This window comes from Accipiter gentilis, chromosome 30 (genome assembly GCF_929443795.1).
Source record: "Accipiter gentilis chromosome 30, bAccGen1.1, whole genome shotgun sequence".
Taxonomy (NCBI): domain Eukaryota; kingdom Metazoa; phylum Chordata; class Aves; order Accipitriformes; family Accipitridae; genus Astur; species Astur gentilis.
In genome coordinates this window covers 8,752,758-8,775,465 of record NC_064909.1, presented here as the reverse complement: position 1 = coordinate 8,775,465, position 22,708 = coordinate 8,752,758, and the positions used below count along the sequence as shown (strand labels likewise).

General features: G+C 35.3%; 1 protein-coding gene across 5 annotated transcripts in view; it reads right to left on the bottom strand.

Annotated features, from left to right (window-relative positions):
• SYT14 (synaptotagmin 14) overlaps window positions 1-22,708 on the bottom strand; it is a 93,179-nt gene that overhangs the window by 47,960 nt on the left and 22,511 nt on the right. For 2 of the 5 annotated variants that reach the window (XM_049833992.1, XM_049833993.1), the window contains exons 3-4: window positions 18,212-18,376; window positions 11,463-11,681 (exon numbers count right to left, since the gene is read on the bottom strand). In XM_049833992.1, coding sequence (XP_049689949.1) covers window positions 11,463-11,681; window positions 18,212-18,376 — 384 coding nt within the window. Of the gene's footprint in view, window positions 1-11,462; window positions 11,682-15,979; window positions 17,023-18,211; window positions 18,377-22,708 lie in introns of those variants that run through there. The other 3 variants (XM_049833990.1, XM_049833991.1, XM_049833994.1) reach the window with 3 other exon arrangements.

The following is a 22,708-nucleotide window of genomic DNA, read 5'->3' as shown; positions in this document are numbered from 1 at the left end:
TATAAATTAATGCAAAATTAGACTAGTTTTTTGTTTTGTATCCATCACATCTTGAAAATAAGGGTAATAGTTTTTTGATTTTCACTCAACTCATCAAATTGCCACAAATGCTACATATGCAACAGAAACACTTTGAAGTATAATAAATCTTAATAAAATGTAAGATAGATGGCATTGCACTTTTCATTTCAGAGTTGTCTTTTTTTCTATTAAAATTCACAGGAACTTGGACAAAATTCTAAAGATACTATGTTTTAAATCTTACTAACACAGTGTTTTTAGTGCTGAGGATTTAAAAACAAAAGTTCCATAAGTCATTACATGGACTACCAAACTACAGACTGCTAAAATACAGGGAAAACCAAACAACAGATCAGATACAACAAAAACAGAAACTATGATATACTGGAAGCCACAGAAAGTTTGAGGAAAATCAAATAACATTCAAAACATGATTCCTTGAATATATGAAGAAATTAGTCTAATAACTAGTGTTAATCTTGACCAATTTAAACAAGAACAGACGCTGCCCCTCTGTTTTGCCAAAAGATGCAGAGTTGGCCCTGACCTTTCAGTTACGATTGTGTTTTCTGGTACAGATGTCAACTCTTTGCAGTAAACAACAGCAATCACGTCACCTGTTCAAGTCATATACATAAGCTGCATTTGTTTGGGCTGAGCATTTTCAAAGAAAAGAAAATCACACCTGAAGTCAGCCTCTTGAAGAGATGAACCTTTTGTAGTTGCATTCTCCAAGATTTGGATTTTTCAGATACACATGCTCTTATCAGCTCTATTTTTAACCTGCTGCTCATATAGGATACTTAAAATTCTGAACATGTTTACATTATCCATCCAGCAGGCTAATGGAACTGCATACCAGACAGTCATGCATAATTCAAATCAATATCCTCAGGCTTGCAACTCTAAGTCAAAGCTGCCTTTAAATAAGCTGGGTGTGACTTTAACATGAATAAAATGTATCTAATTTTTAACCTTTATCTGACAAATTGATATATTTGCAAAGGAATGTCATAAATCTTCTTTAAAAATTAAAACAAATAGAAAATAATGATAAAAGTGTTTCTTAAAAGATTTTCAGTTAAGGACAAAATTCAGAATGGTTCAACAAGACTGAGTGCAAAGGTTTCAAATAGGGAGCTGGGTAATTTTTTATTTATTTTTTTAAGCAAAATGTACAAATATATACATAAAAACATATGCTGGCAGAATATTAAGTGGTGTGGAAGGTGAATGTAGCAGGATTTCCTATTTACAAATTTAAAGATCAAGCTTTAATTGAATTGGGCATAGGTGACTACACACAGAAAATCTTATAGCCAGTTAAGCATGTCTGCTAGCTTCTCTCTAAGGACCAGAATCAGAATTTCCATAACAAAATAATTTTTCCTTTGAGTTTTCCTATGTGCTTTCATGAGACCATGATGCCATCACAGCAGATAACCTTCAGCCATACTGAAATGACCAGAAGTGTGGCAATTACACTAGCTACGGATCTATTTCCAGCTTACTTGTAAATACAGTGGATGAAAGGTAATTACAAAGCCCCCCCCAGCCTCCCCCCCAAACCCCCGCCCCAAACCAAAAGAACACAAAACAAACAAAACAAAGGACTTCAAGTTGCATAATATATCATGCCTTCCCTTTCCCCCAAGGAAAATATTCCAATAATTCCTAAAAGTTAGGATAACTTTATAACACAAAAGCGTTCTAAGTAGTATGTCAGAGCTTATTTTAACAAGAAAAAGAAATACAGATCTTTTCCTCCACAGAAGCTATAGACACAATTTCTTGTTTACTCAGATACAATACAGTCCCAATAAATAATATACACGATTAAAATAGCTATGAGAATAGTCAACCTAACAATAAAATACCTGTTATTAGATAAAAATGGTAACACTGTTCATCTTGTTCAAAGACAAAATCTTCATTAAATAATTCCAAGAGAACACATGATATAGCTATAGCATGTCTATGAAATTGATACAAATAGATAAGGAAAATAATCTACACTGACTAGGTAAGAAAAGAACAAGAGTTGAGTTACAAAAATAACCTGTTGTTCTTCTTTTAGCAAAGAGATGGTTAAAACGTAATGCGATCAGATTGTAAAAACCAGTCCTAATGGCAACCGGTCTTTAACCTAGGGGAAAAAAGCACAACCGGGAGGCAAGCATTAGTCTCAGACTAGAGATAAAAATCTTTTGGTTTTAACCTTTAAACGTAAGAAGAATGATCCATTTATCCACAGGCGCTATGGAGCAAGAACTGATAAACTGTTCTTTTGTAATAATTTTATGTAAAGTTTTAATAGTGTTTTCAGTTCTTGTATTTATGTAACAAGTACCACTCCATTCTGCTGACCAAGTAGCATGACTATTCTCAGCAGATTGAGTACTGGGTCTGCGCAGGGCAAAATTCCTTTTTCCAATACACCCAATAAATGTCTACAAAGATATTTCCAGTCTACTGTTCAATCCTGTTTCTTAGTCACTCATTCCATGATAGAGCCATGGGATCTCTGCAATTAGGGCTAAGATTAATGAAGACTGTACCTTCTTTTGTCTATTCTGTGGGAGTCTTTCAGAACAAGACATGTCTCACAGTATACATGCATAAAGATCAAATAAACTGCTCCCCTGTATCACTAGATATTACCATAATACCAAAAAAAAGAATGCCCATACCCAATAACTTTTAGATCATATTAGTACAAGAAATACCCAGTCTTCAATGTGAACTCTCAGAATCACCAAAAGCACTAGGTTCATCCAGGAAGCAATCTTTTCTGCTGATGTAGTACTACCTCTTGTGTTTATATAACAAATCAGTTGTACACTTTCTTAATGTAGAATATCTATTTCAAATACAATGCCACAAGGAACTATTTCAGCCACAAGTATCTATGTGAACTTTTCCCAGCTAATGACAGATCTTGATCCAGATTCAAACAGAAGAGAGACTTATTCAAACAGTAAGTTTACAATAAATTGGAAACTTTCCTGTAATTATTAATGTATGATTTACAACACTTCAGAGACATCACATTGCTAAGGGTGACTTTCTTCAAAGCCTTCACATCAATGCAAAGGGTATTTCTTCAAAGACTTCAAAATGCTGGCAGGAGAAACCTAATTTGTGAGATTGCTTTGCTCACTTCAGCGCATCAGGAAAAAAAGCCCTTTCCCATTGGAGAACAGTTTTCCTTCTTTTTGGAGTTAGTCTAGCTGGAAAAGGGATTTTCCTGTTGAAAAACTTATCATTATCACTGACTTTTGAGTTTTGTTACTAGTTTTCTTCTCTCAGCAGCAGATGACATGCATGTTTTAACATCTTTTTCCAGCATCTCTGCTGCTAATCACGGGATAAATCCATGATTTCAGAATTATTCAAATTCATTCTATCAAGCACTTTCATGTGTGTCCTTTGGTTGACAAGATTGTGCACAATTTTGATATCATCTGTCTGGCTTTTAAACTCAAAAGTTCTCAATGTAAATCCATTCTGTTCCAAACTGTGTTTAAACTCAGACACTGATCTCCTTTGCATTTAAATCCGATGTTTACATCTTGCCACTTCCGTAACAGTCTTCAAGAAAATTACAAGAATAATATTGAAGTACACATGTACTTTCTACCCCTATCTGTGAATTCTGTCCATTCCAGGTCTCCAGACTTTGTAAACACTATGCTTGTCTGCCATTCATGCAGGTAAAGAACCATAACCACAACACGATCACAGCCTAATACATGAATTACTTACACAAAAAGTTCCTTGCTATTGGGAACTTTTCAGAATACAAAGGATAACACTTTCTTGGGAAGTAAAAAAGATCTGAATTCTGTAAAACTGCATAAAATACAGAGCAAATGTTAATCTTTAAATCACCTTAGCCTTTGCAATGCTCAGTTGACTATATTTTTGAGAAACATGCATCATAATTTCAAATACTTAACAAAACTGACTGTCTTCCACTATTATAGAAGAACAATAGAGGATTGTCATAATGCCCTAGGAAGCTACTTTTAAACTCTTAAAAAAAACCCCAACAAAACAAAACCAAAAACCCCACAGCATCAGAGAATTTAAGTAGAAAGCAACAAAGATCAAGTTAGGTCTGGACACTATTCTCCAGATCCTTGAATTACAAAAGTATCTTTTGTATTACACAAAACTATCCCTAAAACATTCCCTTAATATTGCTATGGATTGCACTGCCACACTCCCCAGAGGCTTTAAAACCACAAAAAATTCCTTTCTCCACTTTTTAAGGGCTTGGAGCCAATGAAGAGTCACTCCAATTTACCAATAAATAGGAGGCAGATACACATTATCAGGGATCAGAACTTTGTATCATTAGTATTGCATCATTGCACTTTCTCCTGTACTACATGAAGATTTTAATTACTCTTAAAGTGTCAAGAGTAGATGCCCACATAGTAGAACATAAGCATAAGGAAGCTGGATCAACAAAAAAATGTTGTAATTAAAAAATCCCCTTTTTCTCTCCCCCCAAAATTCTAAGAAGTGCATCAAGAATTATATCAATTGATAGTACACAAGTACTATCAGCTGAGATACATGAGTATGAATATCTGGAATATCTCATAGCTGTAACATGACTCAGCCTTCAAAACACACTGTGAAACATTTGGGAAATATTGCTCTGAAGATTACTTAAGACTTGTTTTAAGTGTCTTTACTGAAGACCCTTTCAAAGTATCTTGATGAATGTACTATTTGAAGCCCTAGGTCTATCCAAAGCTGCTGGCCAAAAAGAGTATTTTCTTCCAATAGGTGTTATGCCAAAGAAATCTCACAGGTGATCTGATAAAAACACATCAGAGAAAAATGGGTGGCCACCTTCTTCCTAAATACTCTTTCCATTGTATTTCTAATTCATTTCTTTAAAGCACAAATAGAGGAAAAAGAAGACAAATAACTATTTTAAGTTATGATCTAGTATTCAAGTGAACTTCCAGTCTTTCAGCCTGAATACTAGTTCATAGCTCTTATTCCACATAAGCCATCCTCTTGGCCTGTAACTCTTAGCATCTGAAATGTACAGATAGATAGACCGATTTTGAGAGAACTTTGTGGCCTTATTTTGCTGAACGCAATACAACCATACTGAGGCTCTCACTCTATACTTTTGAAACAGTAAGTCTTCATTCACACTTGACTTGAAAATAGATCTGCTTATATGAAAGGAATAATTATAGAAACTAAACTGGAAAACATATGGTTATCATGGGATTCACTGAGTGATCCATTGTTCCCCTCTTAGCCTGTCCACTGGCTTTCACCTTAGCTTGACAAGTCTGAAGAAGCAAGATCCTGCTTTACAGAAGGTATTTACCAAGGAAAACTACCCCAAGTTGCTTTAACAGACTGGGGAGCTTCATCTGTATACCAGTTTTGAGGTGCTTATGTTGGGAAGATGCTGAAAGAAAATCTCTCTTTATACTTCAAGTAGTCCGGTGAAGAGGCTTTTCCCAAGACATGAAAACTAACAAAAGAGAAAGAAAAGGCAAAAAGCTGCATACAGAATCAGATCCAAGAGATTCCAGAAGAACAGTCGCCTTCACGTGCAAAGATTGACACTGAGGAGCAAGGCAAACATATGTCCAACAGACACATCAACATAAAGTGCCGAAAGCCTAGAGAAGAATAAAAGTGGAGAAGATAAACTACAAAAATAACATCATACTCTACCTTCACAATATGGAAAAGATGGATAAAATCCAGTAGCATATGCCTGCTAGAGCAGCAGATTCTCATTTAAGAGAACTTATGTTTTCTCACTGCAGTCTTTTAGTGCTTCCATATGTTTCCAAAAAACCTTGTGAAATGTAAGGCACTTGGGCCAATCTCAGAAAGAGAGCCTCTGAACAAACATGTCTTCAGCTGTGGGGCTTTATCAATTGAGAAGTTAGAAAAAGACTCTAAAAAAGGCTGGAGATGTAACCTGTGGTTGTACTGATCTGGTAAACTATAGCTAAATAAAGTACATCTAAGTATGCTAAGTAAGCAAGCAAGCTTACTACTTTCTTCCATCATGACATCACTTTGCCTCAGAATTGGGATCAATCCCCCTTGCTTGCTTCCTGATTTTGCACAGCTGTTAAAGAGGTGATTTGGGCAACACATGCTCTAAGAACATCACAAATTAACTATAAAAAGACTGTTTTCTTCCCCTCTTCTACCCTTCTCATCTCAAGGGATTCAGATAATTTTGATTTCAAAAGCAAAGAACCTACAGCTTTTGACATCTGCCTGCAAAACTGTAATTTCAATATATTTACCCTAACATTTCTAAGTTTAAAAACTTCCATTTTTATGAATTTATGGGACTGCTTCCTTAAAAAAAATATATTGCACTTGCCTGTGAAGCTTATAGAGATAACAAAGACATAACTTGCCTGTATAATGTTTGAGTTTTTAAAGTTCAGAAAGTACTCACTATCGGAGACAGAGGCTACTTTAATATCATATTTTACATTTTTTTGAAATTGAAGTTACTAACAACGTATGGTCCATGTAAGATCACAACAATATAGATACTAAAAAATACTTCCAATTACCAATTACAAAGAATAATGCCCATTTTAAATTTAAAGTTTGTACACTTCCTTGTTTAGACCACTAGTTCAACTCATAATCTCCTTGTTAGCAGAAATATCTTACAGTGTTATTTTTGTGGGGTTTTTTCCTTATTTTTTGTTATTTTCTGAAACAGATGTGTAATATCACAGCCTGTATTAATCCCCCCTTCCAAAATATTACAAATAATTGGAGCACATAAAGGCAATAGTACATATTCAACAGGGCAGTAACAGCATTTGAAATGGTAGGGAATTATACAAGAAGTAGGATGCACACTATAAAAAATGAAAAGGAAGTTTTATCAGGATATGTATCAGAGAGAAGGAAAAAAGGTCACTTCAGGAAGTATCCATACTTTACTGGATAACATGAGAAAGAACACAAAGAATATTACTGGCAAAAGTTAGATTTCAAACTTTGAGCTGACCCTAGAACTCTGGGCCTAAGCACAGAGACTGGCTTAAGTCCACACACATATATCAAGAAATACTGTAATTATACAGGTTTGTCTTTCCTGTGATTAAGAGTTTTGGGTCATTTGTGCAAGAATTGGAAGTTTCAGGGGTAAACCTATCTTCTGTACCATTTTACTTTGCCATCTGTACCACTTACTCTGCCATTCCGTACCATCTTACTTTTGATAATGACATTTGTCATTATCTTGATTTTCCAATGAATTAGGTTTTCCTTTAGAGATACTCTGGAATTAAGCCTGTCCATGAGGAGCTCACTGCAAAAGTTATATATTTACAATAGCTTGGAGTCTGTAGAAATACTTGCATCTAAGCGCAATTTGTTGAGTTTTTTTCATTTAAAATATATACTAGAACTCATCAAAATCGAAGTGCATCAAATGCACTACACAAATATATATAAAGTGGATCAGACACTGGTCATAAGCAGGTATTTGTGAACTAAAATTTAAAAACCTAAATTTCATAGAATGAACTAAAGTACTAGTAGAACATTCTATAACTAGAATACACCAAAACTCACAAAATATATTGTTTTCTTCATTTAACTATTAAAAACATTATACAAAATGCCATGTCAGTTCTATATAAATATGCTGAGAAGAAAGATTAATATGGCCATCTAGAGGAGAAAAGAATGATGTGAAAACATACCACACACATTTTCAGGCTTCAGAATAAAACATTTTTAGAGGCATGCAGCCAGAAAATAGATGTAATAAACTAATTACGTAATTGATAATAAGTGAACCTTAAAATACGATCAGACATTTTGATGGTCTTAGTATTGTAAACATTAATATACATGTTTTTAGCAACGTAACTAAAGCTTACAGGGTGTATTAATAAAGACAAGATTATATTTTCGTCTCATTAAATTTTGTGTGTGCACTTAAGAATGCACACATATCTAAACAAACAAATAGAAGAAGTGAAGACTGAAGTGTAGAGTTATTAGTAAAACTGTTTATTAACTCCTTTGAAAACACACAGCAAGATGTGTTGCAAGATGCAACATGTGATAGAGATTAACTGCTGAGGAGAAATTAACACAGAATTTTCCGAAAATGAAATATCATTTTCTTTGCTTGTATTAAGCTATCTCTGAAGGAATTTTTAACGATATCATCAGAGGCTGATTTACAAGCAATGAGAAGGGGGGAAACAGAGATCAGACAAAAATGACTTCTGTCGTCTCATCACTTCACTGTAACACTATCAAGCCCTGCTCAACATATGGACTGATTGGTGTCTGAAGCTGGAAGTACAGCTGAAATGTTTAAGTCTTAAAAGTAGAAATGATAAAGTATATATGAGGAAACAGAAGCACACAAAGTCAGATATATTGACAATTTGTTTTCGTATTAAATAAAGTGCATAGGAACACATTACTTGCTCCCCCTCCACTACAAAGAATCAAGAAATGGTCCTATCATTTGCCTTTACCCTTCTTATAAAAATAATTTAACAGTCATAAAAACCCAAGTATTTAATGAAAAATTCCAGGATTCATAAAGCATCAAGTCTTCTACAGATTTATTTTGCAAGTTTAAGGAACAGTAAAGCTTTGAATTTTTAAAAACTTTACTGAAACACCTAGAATGTTGATGCTCTCCACTTGGAATCAGAGATTTTTAACCTCATCTGTTCAGTGAACTGTTTCTCTGAACACACATGAACTGTTAGGTAGTGACAGCCAGTTTCTGGTTTATTTCTGCCTGCAGGCTTTCTTCATGAGGTTTCCACCTTCTCTTTTCATCAAAGTTCTAGGTTGGGCAGCTTTGTCTCTGTAATGATCATAACATAACGAGGCATACTCTGCCTTTTATGCTATTCTAACACAATTTTATCATTATGCAAAGATTCTTTCTTTTATGTTTGAATAAATTTAGGAAGAACATAAAAAGTAGTAACACTAATTATTCTAGTGTGCCACCTTCAGGTCACTGAAAAGTGAAAAATACTAGGTTGTTAATCTGTTGCTATGTCCAGTATCACAAAACTCTTTTTAATATTATTGAACATAATTTTGTTGAGACTAATGGATTGCAAAAATGAGACAAAATCATCACTCTAATTTGCAAGCATTTTGCCAAAAATGATAGAATGACTGCAGGCTATCAAATAAATAACATCGCTGATTCTCCACTCCTTTTAAAATATAGGAAGAGAATGTTCTCACAAGCAGCAACAAAAGCAAAATACTGACAGTATTAGAGCTTTTTTTTTGCAAGTTGAAATATGTGGTTAAAAATTTACAATTTTCTAAGTTAGAATGTTTTGATAGCTTTTGGTTTAAAAGTTTTTTTCCAAACCCTGAATGTTCTTTCATTATAATAAATTCAATTTGCATACTAATTTTAGAGTGAATATGTGTGTGTATATATAAAAATGGGGTTTACATCCAGTCAGCTTCCTGAATGGAAAGAGCATTGAGAAAGAATAGCAGCTGGTGACAGATATCTTTAGCAATAGAAGAAAAAACTGAGAAGGAGGAGGGGGGAAAACAATTGTAACTTTCCTGATGCAGTACTTGGACTTGCCAACAGGGTTCTTTTGTCTTAGATTCTAACCATAATACAGATTTCCAGGCTGGAGTTCTCATTCCCCAGAAGAGCATAAAAGTCAGTGACTATGAATTTTGATGATCTGAGAAGATGATAAGGAAGACAATTATTAAAACAAAACAAAACAAAAAACCTGCATACAGGCTAGCACAATGCCTTTGGAGCTTAAGTCTTATAGGGGCAAAGTAAAAAGCTCACATGAACTGAGAACTTTTCATTGAGAAGATTAACTAGGTAGGATAAAAAACACCTGAACAACTGTGAAATAGAAAGAGGAATGTCACATGTTCCAACATCAATTATTCTATGACTGTTTCAACAACCAGCCTCAATAGTTTGAAAAGAGACAAATACATTATTGTGGGTATCTGAAAGTTGTCGTCTTGTATAATTTGTATCTGGTATTATTTGCTAATAAATATAATTGAGTTTTCCATCTTCTGTTAATATGCATCACCAATCTTTCCCAACAGTCACATAAGCCGTACAAAAAAATTTGTATCTAATCTTTTATATCTCCCCCACCAACGCTGTTGACAGATCTAAGTAGATACAAAAATCAAACATGATACTTTCACTATCCCTCTTCCTTGTTGTCCTCCATCACAGTGCTCAAAGGTGGGTTCTTACCACCTGACCTCACCTCTGCATCTCCTTCCCTATTTGCTGGAACTCAGACTCCCAGCCTTCCTACAATTTAACAGCAAAGGAAAGAATAAAAATTTCTGATGATCAGAAAAGAATCCTCTTACTCTGCGACTTACTTCAATTATGGCTTTCATGTCCTTTGTGTCTTAACTTGGAATCATAAATGAGCATCCACTAATGTCAAATTTCAGTGGCAAACAGACTTTTCTATATTTGAATTACATCACATAGTAGAAAATTTACATTTTTTCAAGCAATTCTGGACTGTATAGAACATTTAAGGACAGATATCTTTTAATTACATGTATCCACTTTTTTTAGACAGTATCAATCACTAGAAAACCTTTGCATTTTAACATATTAGAGGGAGATCAATAAATATGTTACTATAACACAGCATCTATATTAGAATCTGACTTTTATGTAACTTCAACAAAAGCTCACTTTTCATGCTAGAAAATGGCTATAGACACAGTTCCCACATACAGCTATTTTCAAGCACAAAAATCATATTGACAAAATTGACAGCAGAATTCTCAGCCTCTGTGTCAGGTTGTCAAAACCTAACTTAAAATCAAGAAATGTATACCACAAAAGAAAATATCCATCGTTTACATCCAACTTTTAATGCCATGGAAAAATTGTATTAATCTAAACTTTGTAATATATTCTTTCTGTGATTTCAAGAGAAGAAAAAGATACAGAACATTCCAGTAATGCACACTGCAATGACTATATGCACCATTAACCAATAACCAATTCCATTTACTTTGCCGCTATGACAGCTTATCAGTAGAGGAACAACAGCTCTTCTTTTTATTTATAATACCACAGTACTTATCAAGAGTTGCCATGTTTCCTTCCTAAATCAAAACAGTTTAAATTCCCCCAAAAATAAAATTACTAATGATAAAACTGTATGAAACTCAATATAACAAGATATTGTATCATTTGCAGTATTTCTGGAAGAATGCTCACAAGCCTGTGCCATTTTTTTTGAGCATGCACAAATATAAAAGATATCTGGATATTTCTTGCAGACATTGACTATTTGCAAGTCCAGCTGTCTTTGTCCAGGACTTAACTTATCCAGAATATAATTCTGAAATTTGGAATAAAAGGAATGCTTTTAAATCACTCTTACCTTCATCTATTGAGGCTTCACTACTGTATCCATCATATTCAGCAGACAGGGGACTATATTTTTGTCTGGTTTCCCATACATAGTTTTTTTGCTGTCTGCCATCCACCACTGGCAGCCTGGAACTCTGGGTTCTAGACAAGGCCTCATGATATTTACCCAGTGCTTCATCTTCACTCTCAGATGATGAACCATGCTGGTCTTTACTCATATAAGAGTTGTCTGTTTGAATAAAATAAAGCAAATCGACTACAGCTCAAAATAGAATACAACAAAATAACCGTAAGAGGTTATCACTGAAGATATTTAACCTATTTCAATTAAAACTTCTGTAATATTTAAAAAATATAATCTCCTTGTAATTATAAGTATTATGTGATTTTGTAACTGGTGAGAGCTATTTTTATTTTCTAGAAAAAATGGAAAATCATTAAGCCCCCCAAAACCATTCTAAAACTTATTCAACAGAAAATGGATCAATTTATGTAAGGCAGCACATACTGAAGTTCTTCAAACCCTTCATTAAGTAAGAAAATGCTTAAAATAATTTATATAAAGTAAGTGCAACACTGCTGCAATATTACATTTGGATATGGAACATATCAAAAAGGCAGCTCCTGATACTCCATTCCCAGCTGATTTTTGCTGTGAGCATGCAGCGTAACATAGAAACTAAACTGATTTACAAAGAGAAACCTACAACAAAATCATCCTAAGATATTTATGTCAGTAGTGCTTAAACTCACAATAACAAATGGGGAAAAAGCTAGTGAAAGATGTTTGCATGCACAATTTTATTTAACTTACAATAAACAGCCACTTGTTCAATAACTGAAATTAATGCAGATTCTCACTGCAGACATCTGGCAACAGCAAAAAAATGTGCAGAAGAATCTATCTAGTTAATCCTTTTATACCAGTTCTTCTATAATGCCCAATACTGTGGCCAACTTTTTCCAACTATATCTCAAGTATGACTTCCTCCCACAAGTCAAAGATTCAGCTGCATTTCTATTTCGGTAAAAAGAAAGCTTCCTCCTCTCTTTTCCAAAACTCACATGGATTCTGTCCAAATTTAACATGCCATGCAGAGGTTCTGCAGATTTCAAACTCTACTAGGCATTAAAAGAATTCATGTAAACTCAGTAAAGGTCAGCATTACCACTACCCTGTGAGCAAGCCTATGGTATATGATTTACCAATGGATTTCCATTACCAGCAGAACTACGAGATGCCCATAACGCTGTTTTTCAGCTCTTGATTCTGCAAGGGAATATTGTCTAACACGCTATCTAGCCACATTCAGCCGCTTCTCCCCTCCCTGCTTTTATGCCGTCCTCCCAGTCCCCTGTTCTTAGCTCTAGTTGTGCATTTCCACTCCCATTAGTCTGTCTTCATGCACCAGTCTCACTCCTCTGCCTAGGTATTCCAACTAAAGGAGGGTTTCAGCTTACCCAAAATTAAAGTAACTCAACCTATTCCAGCCACCTAGGCCCTCTTTTACAGTCAAGTGTTTGCTTCTTCCTACTTCCTTCCCTCTTTTAGGTAAGCCTCTAGAGCAGACAAGTAAAATCACTTCCCATAGAGGTCTATTTCCCTGGTACTCTTACAAAAAAGCCTATGCCGCAAGTTTAGGAAAGACATCTTTTGCAAAGTTACATTTATACAAGTAGAAAATCCTAAGTTCCTGTCTCCTGGCCCCATATTCCAGGTTCCTGCTCCAAGCACCCACTTGTGGTCTCTTATGGGGATTTCCTCTTCATTCTCTTTATCTATTCGATCCCAAATTCTTTTTACTTGCGCCTAACCAACTACTCATGTAAACTCAGTCTTTCACCCTTAGTTTCTCTACCTTCATATAATGTTATCAGTTCTCTCCATAGCTGTCACTCATTCTACTTCAAATCCCAGTCTACCACCTGCATTGTGTCATATTCCTCACATAAGTCATGTTTATTCTCAATTCTTTTGTTCAAACTTCCAGTGTTCTTCAGTAACCATAAGTATCAAAAGCAGGATAAGACCTGCTCTGTTCGTAAACCCCTACAATGAAGCATATGAGTGCAAATGGGATAGTTAGTGAATTTAGCAAATTATAAGAAGTGTTTACCATGCCTTTTCAAAAGGCAGAGTTTCTGAAGATTTACAACTTGGTCAAACTTACATGTTTTTTCATAGAAGAACATGGGCATATCTGACATGGGAAAAGTGTTCTCCGACATTTCCACTACATACCCCAATATACAAAGGTGCTGAAGCATATTAGTGAAGCAGATGTGAAATCTACCTATTTTTTGCACAGATAACCAGCACATTTTTCCCATACTCTATTGCAGGAAACAGCTAAAGATTTTAAAACTATAGCTTAAAAAACCCCAAACAACAACAAAACAAACAAACAAACAAAAAAAACCAACCCCCAAACCATCTCAGATAGAAAGCATGTCAAATTTCATCCCATTTCAAATTTGGCATACAGTTTTAGGAAACTGAAAATAAGGTCTTGAAATGGAAAATGTCAGGAAACCTTAACTGCAGATGGTGCTGCCAGCTCTACATGTAATGTGTACATAATCTTAGTTTAGTATTTATAGGAAAACTGGTGCCTTAAAATGAGTGCTAATGAGCAACGAGATCTTTCAAATCTAGGCTATCAATTTTAATTCAAGTCTAACAGATATGGCTCTTCCCATTGTATGGATGGCTACAAAGCAAGTTCAATTATTTCACTGATCACTTATTGAAAATATCATACCAAGCAGGATATATTCTGGCCAGCAGATTCACTGCAAGAGGCTGCCCAGAAAAAGAAGCCTCCTTTGCTGGTACACAGAGTAAAATTTTGTATCTCATATGGCACCCAACAGGTTGAAACCTGCCGCCTAGGAAACTTTTACAGATTTCCAGAACTATAATTAAAGTAGGGCATACCAGGACTAAAATATAGTGCCAGATATCAGTATTAGATACATCATTTATCATTACAAGAAATGTATTCACAAATGTGAAACTAAGTTCATTAATCAGTCTATATAAAGAATGGAATACTATAAAACATGGTAGCAACATGTTTGAAAGAAGTGCTGAAAGTTACGCCTCTAATAATACCCTGACATTTGTAAGCATCCAGTTCTCAGTGATACCAGATATTTTTTTCTCCAGTTCCTAGCATAAAAGAAAAAGAATGAGGATGTATACTATTACTACAAGTCATGAAACAAGACCTCTTCAGAGGCCTTAAAAACCTCATTGAAATTAAAACACAAGCTATCCATGCAAACATTTTTAAAATGAACAATACAAATCTGTTTCAGTTTCTTGGGAAAAAATAGCTTCCTGCACATTAAAAAAAATCCTCAGGGTTTTATGCCTCTCCTTGCCACTTCTCTTTGGATTTTTATATCTTAGTTGGAAACTTGCCTACAAGAATTCATGTTCTTATTAAAAACTTTCTTCTATTTGGCTAACACAGGTCATATGTAAGTATTAACTATTGAAAGCTACTAATTTGCTTATTATGGGACCTAAAATGCCATTTTTGATAGAGAACATACTTTACAAATATTGTATTACGTGAAGAATTAACAGATAAGATCACAGTTTACCATACAAACACAGAAACCACTTCCTAAATAAAATTAAAAAACCCAAACTGAAACAAAGCAAAAAAACACCAAAACCCAACAAAAAAAAAAAAAAACCCTGAAATTTTCAGACAAGGGAAAACACACACACTGAAAAAACCCCAAACCTATTTCTATTATGAAATCATTCATTTCTCTACAAAAACAGCATCTCCAGAAGAGCCCATGTTGCTTTCTAAAAATTCACTACACAGCCTGCAAAACAGTTGTGTAAAAATGCAAGGTTTTAATTCTTATTCACAAACTACTATTGCAATTTCACTGTCACACTGTTTAAGACTGGATGCTAAGGACAGCACACATAGCATCCATATCAAAAATACATAGGTTTTCTTTGTAAAACTACAACTTTAGTTCTTTCTATACTTAAAATCACTTAATTGCCACTTCTCATTGAGTTTTGTGTCTTGAAATTATCTTACATATCCCAGAAATACATTCTGAAGATCTACTATAATGTAAATGTAGCTGAAGTTATATTTTTTCTTTATCATCTTATCACATTTTATGCAATGCTTTTAAAATACATAAAATAAAAACCACTTTCACAGAACAAGTGTTAATTTCCAGTATTAATTAATTCATCATTTTTAACAGAAACCACACAAGGCACTGCAGACAAGGTAAGAAAAACTGTATATAGAAGAAGAAAAGTTAGAACATAGGAAAGGCATTTATTAATCTGTTCCTTTAGGCAGTACTTTAAAAAGTAATTAACTTCCAAGAAATATCAACATAATTAGAGAATGAAGCACTGACAACACAGACATCCACAGGAAATGCTATTATTAAATATGTAAATTAGGTAAAAAAAGTAGGAAGCATCATAAGTTTCAGGAAAGGTTGAAGAATGGAGTTTGCCAATGGACTCCTCACCTTTTCCTGCTGTCTTCCTATTACATAGCTCTCTTTCTGATTTCTTTGAGTTTTTCTTTTTACCCATTTTTGCAATTGTAGTTGACACATATTCTTCATCCTTTGATATGAATTTTCCTTTTCTGTCAAAAAAGGCTTCAGATTTCTTTTCTTTTATTTCATTAATGCAACTGGGGTGGTCATTGTGCATCTTCTTCAAGCTGGAATCTGATAATTTTTGCTTCTGTACTTCAACAAGTTTTTTTTCTAAATCTTGGGGAACGTTCATACCGTGCACTTCTTCAGAATCCTTCAAGTCACCTCCAGGCGACCGCGGTTTGATTTTTCTATGCAAGCGATTCCCAGATTTAGCTGATACTGCACACAGGCAATTGTCTTGTTCCTCAATAGAGTGCTCCATTGTAAATTTATTACTTTTCAGGTTACTATCCTTAAAGAACTTATCATTGACAAAACACTCATTTCCTCCTACTCCTTCCCTTTTAAAAGGTCCTCCTACAGTCTTCAAATCCTGAGGTACTTCTGTATCACTTGAATGATTATTACTGTCTGTGCTTTTTAACTGGCACTGTTTTTTGTCAACAACATGGTCGGATACTCCATCTTGACTTGTATCTTTTTTTACAAAATCTAACAAATTAGAATGAGTCTCTCTCTGTTCTGCAATACCTCTCTTCGCTTTCATATTAATTTCCTGAGAATGAGTTAACGATGGTGTATGTTCCTCTCTCCCTTCCAGGGGTTTATCATTCTGTATTTTGGAGCTCTCATCTTCTGCACGAAGGCCATTTATCATGCTTGTTACTTGTTCTGTCACTGAATCAGCTACACTGTAGCCAACCTCTCCAACAGCACTGGTCAGATCATCCACAGCACTGCTAAGCGTGTCGACCAGGGAAGACACAGAAGGAAGGCTCAGATTCTGGTGGAGGTTTCTGAAAAACGCCATTTGTCCAACCTATGCAGCAACAACTTTTAATACCGAAAGGTCCACTGCTTCACAAACAGATCACAACTCCATTTCTCCAAGTTCAATTTGAGAGCTATTTGCTTTTGCTACCTCAAACTCAATACATTTACCAGGGGAAGTTGCAGCTTTGCTCTTTCCATTCAATATGCATTGAAAATAGTAAGAAAGCAGCTAAGTAAATATCTTGAAATGAAGCCACAATCAACCAGCAAAACCATAGTCTTTCATCAACTGCAGCATCAACTAGCCATAATAAAATTCATTCTTTTCAAAAATAAGACAACTGTGTGAGGTGGAAATATGTTTTTTTTATTCTAACCTGCAAAGAAGAAGTTGTGAGACATTTAAATTATGTCCTTTCATCCATGTCACACTAAAACAAGCTTTTAACATAATAGCTGCACAAAACCACGCATCATGAAGACTTCTTCAGCCCAAAATATTTATTGTTTTTTACATAAGGTAAGATATTTTGAAACATGAGGACTTGCTTTGTGGCAAAAGAAAGTTAAGAAGACAGACTTAATTTCCAGCAAGGAGAACTTTTTCTGTCTCCAAAGAAATTGAAAATAAAAATTTAGCTGCACCTTTCAAAGAGGTAGAAGGAAAGAAATCCTCTCAAGTTTCCCATTCTGTTCTCTGGTGCCTGCCTCTTCCTCCCAAGTCAGCTAACTAACAAAGGCCATTCAATTTCCACAGCCCAAAAGTAGAAAGGGGTTATTTTAGCAACCCTCAATATCTTTTTCAAGGTCTATTTCACATTATCCTTAAAGACCTTCTTCTATTAAAAAAGTATAGATATAATCTGTTAGTCAGAGATAAGATGTCTTTAGTTTCTAATGTTTTACTCCTTTAAAATTATTTTCCAGGTGAGTAAATGCAAGACCTTCTCCAACAGGTCAGTGAAGGATTTTCACAGGCTGAGTGAAAATCCAATAATCCCATTCATAAATTTACTTGAGAAGATTTAATTATACACAATTATGGAATGTTTAAGGTATATTAAAGAGTATTCTCATAGTGCAAGAGAAATATCTTCCCATAAGCAAATGTCAACTCTGCAGTTATATATAGCTGTTGAATTTCATTGGCTTGTGAACACAAAGGTTTCTTCCTTTCCACATACTGCACAGTCATGGTAAAAGTCAACATTGTGAGTTTTCATCACTTGAGTCAAGCGATTATTTGTGTGTTTCTACGTATCGTTGTAAAAATGTGCATTCTTATAATTAAGTTTAGTACACTGTATTTCAGATACTTACAAAGTTTATCTTGTGAATTCTTTCTTGTAGTGTATCCTGAATCAAGATCTGGGAAACCACTAACATTTTCGAAACACATCTTCTTATTAATATATAGGAAAAGTAGCAACATGAGTATAATGAACACCCCGACAGCAGACAGGAATCCAATTGCTTCAGGAGATACTAAAAGAAAAAGAGAGAAACACATTTTAAAAAGTCTTGTAAAAGTTTAACTCGTAAAAGTTATAATATTCATCAGAATTCATCATTAATAAATACTACTAAATTTCCAAATATATATGCAAATATAACCAAAAAAACACCATTTAAATTTGAGTTAATGATTAATCATCTTTTCAAACAATAGAAAAGTATCTGGTCCTAATCTAAGGGATGACTGACATTGTGAGCAAGAGGTTCTGCTGGAGTACTGGACCCCGAAACAAGACAGGGTCACCGAAGAAAACGGGGAGATTATCAGCAGATGCCAAGGCCGATGATTTTTGATGGAACATCTGAGACAGCGCTGGAGCACTGGAAGGGAGCTAAGAGCATTCCCCTCTCCTGGAAGGGGCTGGACGTTTGGCTACCTGGACCCAGGGCCAAGTCTAAGAGAGTGCTGCTGGGGAGGGACTAAGCCCTTGCTGGTGATGCCACTGCCTCTGCCAGCCATGTTCTGCTCAGCTCCCGGCTCCTTTTTCCTTAGGGACCAGCTGGCCCTTGCTGCTCTCTGACAAGTAGTATGCTGTGTGAGTAAAAAACAGAATGAGAAAAAGCAAATAATGGTATGTTCCTTGCCCTGGTACATGTGCCACTTGTATATTAACCAAGAAAGAGCTAAGTGGAATAGAGATAAAGCATACTTAATCAAAAAAAGGCTGAAGTAGACTGACATGTCTTAGAAAGTGTATAAAATAAAGAATATGTAATTGCTATTAAGCAGATAACTGAAAGGGAGTATTGGGCATCTTTTGCAGAGGTAGAATCTTGCAAGTCCATCACTACCCAAGTAACAACATCAGTAATACCATTTAAGGCCAAGAGTGGAAACAGTTTTAGAAATATGAAATCTGGGAATAGATGTAGTAAATTGGACCAATGGGGAGAGTAATTAAGAGGCAGCTTGTTTATCTGAAAGGAGACTGGGCAGAGAAAGGGATACAGAAAGGCAGCAAAAAAGAGGGCCTAGAAACGTAAGAAATAATGAACAAGTTATAAGAGCAGTTCAAGAACAAGAGAGGGCAGATCTTTTGACAGGAGGAGTGCAGATGCCCACAGACTATATAATGAAGCTCACATGCTTCATTAATCAAGGTTGCCAGGATGTCAGAGGGAATACCCTTGGGCAACCCACTGGACTCTCCATTGGGTCTACACATCCAAAAGATTTGATGTGATACGTTAAAGGGTGACAGAATTGCAAATTTGTTGCTAAGTAGTGTGGGAGGTTAAAGAACTATAATTCAATAATATTTAGGTGCAATTTATAAGAAAAAAGTGATAGAACTCAATAACTGCATGCAATTAACAATGGTGTAAAGCATTATAGCACTACTAAGTGATTTGTAGTCGTATGTTTATTAGTTAATTAATCTGTTAATTGGTTTATTAGTAGTGTGCTGATCAACTAATAAACATTATAGCCTCTTACATCAGTTATGTCTCAAACCTGCATTCTAAAGAGGGAGAGTAGGACCTTGAGGTAACAGACACCTTAACACGCCAACTGTTTTTTGTGGCCTAAACACACAGACATGCATCTTTCAGAATTGAACACGGCTGCATTCATCTGTATGAAAGCTAGGATTTCACATATCCCTTTCTTTCAGCTGCTTTTGCTAGATTCTAAGTGTCCCTCTATTCACTACCATAAATCCCACTCTTGGGGGTTGATTTTTTTCTATTTATAAAAGATTTATGAAGATTTATCAGATTTATGAATTCCATTTGCCAAGATCTTGGCACTTCACTTTAGGAGTATAATGCTGTGTGGCAACATCTTTCACTAATTAGAAGGAGTGGGATTAAAGAAAAGTTGGCAACAGACACTGCATTCTCAGAGATGCAATACAAAAGGACAAGAGGCAACAGTTCACAGTAGCAACAACAAAAAATCCAGTTGGAGATGAGGGGAAAAAAATTACAGAATAAGAGGGGTTTTTCACTGGAACAGACTGCCTAGATCAGTTATAAAATCCAACTTTAATGTTAGCCCTGCTTTGAGCAGGGGGCTGAACTGGGAATTTCTTTCCCAGGAGCCTTTCAAATTAAATTACTCTTTGAGTCTACATATGTCCTTTGTAAATCTGGGCTCATACCTCTATGTAAAAGTGCTGACTGAGAAACACACACAGTTCCACAACCTCCTCAGTTTGTTTTGTGGGATGACAAGGAACGTTTGTGGTCCTGTTCTTAAATAATTATACAGGTGTGTTTTAAAAGCTGGAAAAAAAAAAAGATCAAAAGCAATGTACCTTACACCATCTAAAAGGAATTGGTCAGATTTGCACATTTATTTTGAGTTGGACATCCAGACCTATCTGAAACTGTGAAAATTATTTTTGCTTCACTTTTTACCTCTGACGAGAAGAGATCATGTAACATTGTGCCTAGAACCCTGAAAATTTTCACATGAAAAGGAACCTGCCAACAGCTTTGAACCACCCATCCTGACAACACTACTAAAAAAATACCGGAATGGCAACCAAGGAACTCCCAAAACGATAAAACAGAAACCCCAATTACACTAGAACCTCTATTTAGTCAATATCAAACTTGAGTAAAATTTTTTCTTGTTTTATTAGATTGTACCAGAAAAGCTAGGAAAAAATTGAGCAACAGTCAACTGAGTTAAGTTGGGAACACTGTCTTCTGAAGAACTGAAGGCAAAGCTAGAAATACTTGGAAACCTTCAAAATCTGACCTCCACCTTCCAACCCACTAAAGTCCAAGAAAGAACAAGAAATACAAGAATACAGTATAACTGCTTAATAGGGCCAAAATAAAACAAACAGGGCAACAGGGAAGAGCAGGCATGTGGTATTTTCAATTTCAGACAGTACAACAGAAATGCAAAGATCCATAGAGTTACAGAGTTCCTCATCAGTCCTTTAGGATGAGACGTCCTGCTGCATCAAGTAGAGCAACAAGGTGATAAAAGTGGAATTCTGTTCTGGGCCAGAGAGGAAAGGAAGCTAAAACTTTTTTTAAAATATTTTCATTATCATGAATAAATAAGGGAAAAAAAAATCTCTTTGTTCACGAAAGACCTTGGTTGCACATCCTGCTAAGATTACCTGATATTCCCTTCAAAAGTCTGCTTGCAGTTGCTCATCATTTCATTAAAATCACTTGTTACAGCTGAAGCATATGGCAACTCTGCCTCATACTGAAGGGTTTTGTTTGGTTTTAAGTTCCCAAAAAAATAGTGAAGCCATGACCAAGAATGAGGTGAAGGAAAAAAAATTACTGCTATAGTGGTGACTAATTTATTTTTTTTAAAAGCCCTAGTGTTCCCTGATTAAGAGCAAGGAAAATTTGGCATGTCAGGTGTTCATTTATCATTTGTCAGGCATCCATTTACCATTTTCATGCAATCTTCCTAAACATGGGAAAGGTCTGAGATTTGATAAAACCCTCAGTTTCTGTATATTCATTTTTGACCTCAAAGTGTAACAGATGAAATTTCCTAAGTTTCTGCTGCCAGTAAGCATGCTCCCTCCCAAGACTGCATATGGATAACTGAGAATGTCTGGGACTATTGGCACAACATCAAGTTTTCTTTGAATTATTGATCCTGACCCAAATGAGACTAGAGACTGGCCAAGAGCAGAAAACCTTCATTTTTCAATAACTTCCAGTTCTAACACCTATCAAACACAGAGGCAGTGGCAGAAAAGTCAGGAAGAAGAAATGCGATTCACCACACACAGGGACCAACAGAGAGTGAAATGGAAGATGGCAGTTAGGTACAAGATAATGATGAAATGGGAAGTACAAGTTATGAAGAAGGTGCAACATTGGGATAGAGTGCACAGAACAAGTTGGACAGTTAAGAGAAGGCAGAAAAATAAGACAGATTAGGAAGACTAGACAGGTAAAGATAATGGGACCACAGAAATTTATCTATGAGGATTATTGCTTTGCTATTGGAGCAGGCTGTCCTAAGCAACTTTGCCTGAATTCAGTGTCAACACTGCTTTGAGCCGGAGACTGAACTGAATTCCAATCGTTCTATGATTCACAATAAAGGACAGTAAATGTTTTCTTTTAATAGGATAGATTAACTGTACAACATCTTCAGAGAAAAGTAGTGCTGGCCAAGGGCAAGTATTTCCCATTTGATCTTTTGAAACCGTTGGTTTAAATTTTGGGGTTTGTTTTTTGGTTTGTTTGTTTCTTTTTTTACTTATGCTTATATTGTCCAGTAGTCAAAGCTGCTTTGCTCCATCAAAATATGTGCTTAAGGAAGTTAACCACAACCTAAAAGTAACTTGAAAACACAATGCTTTTGGT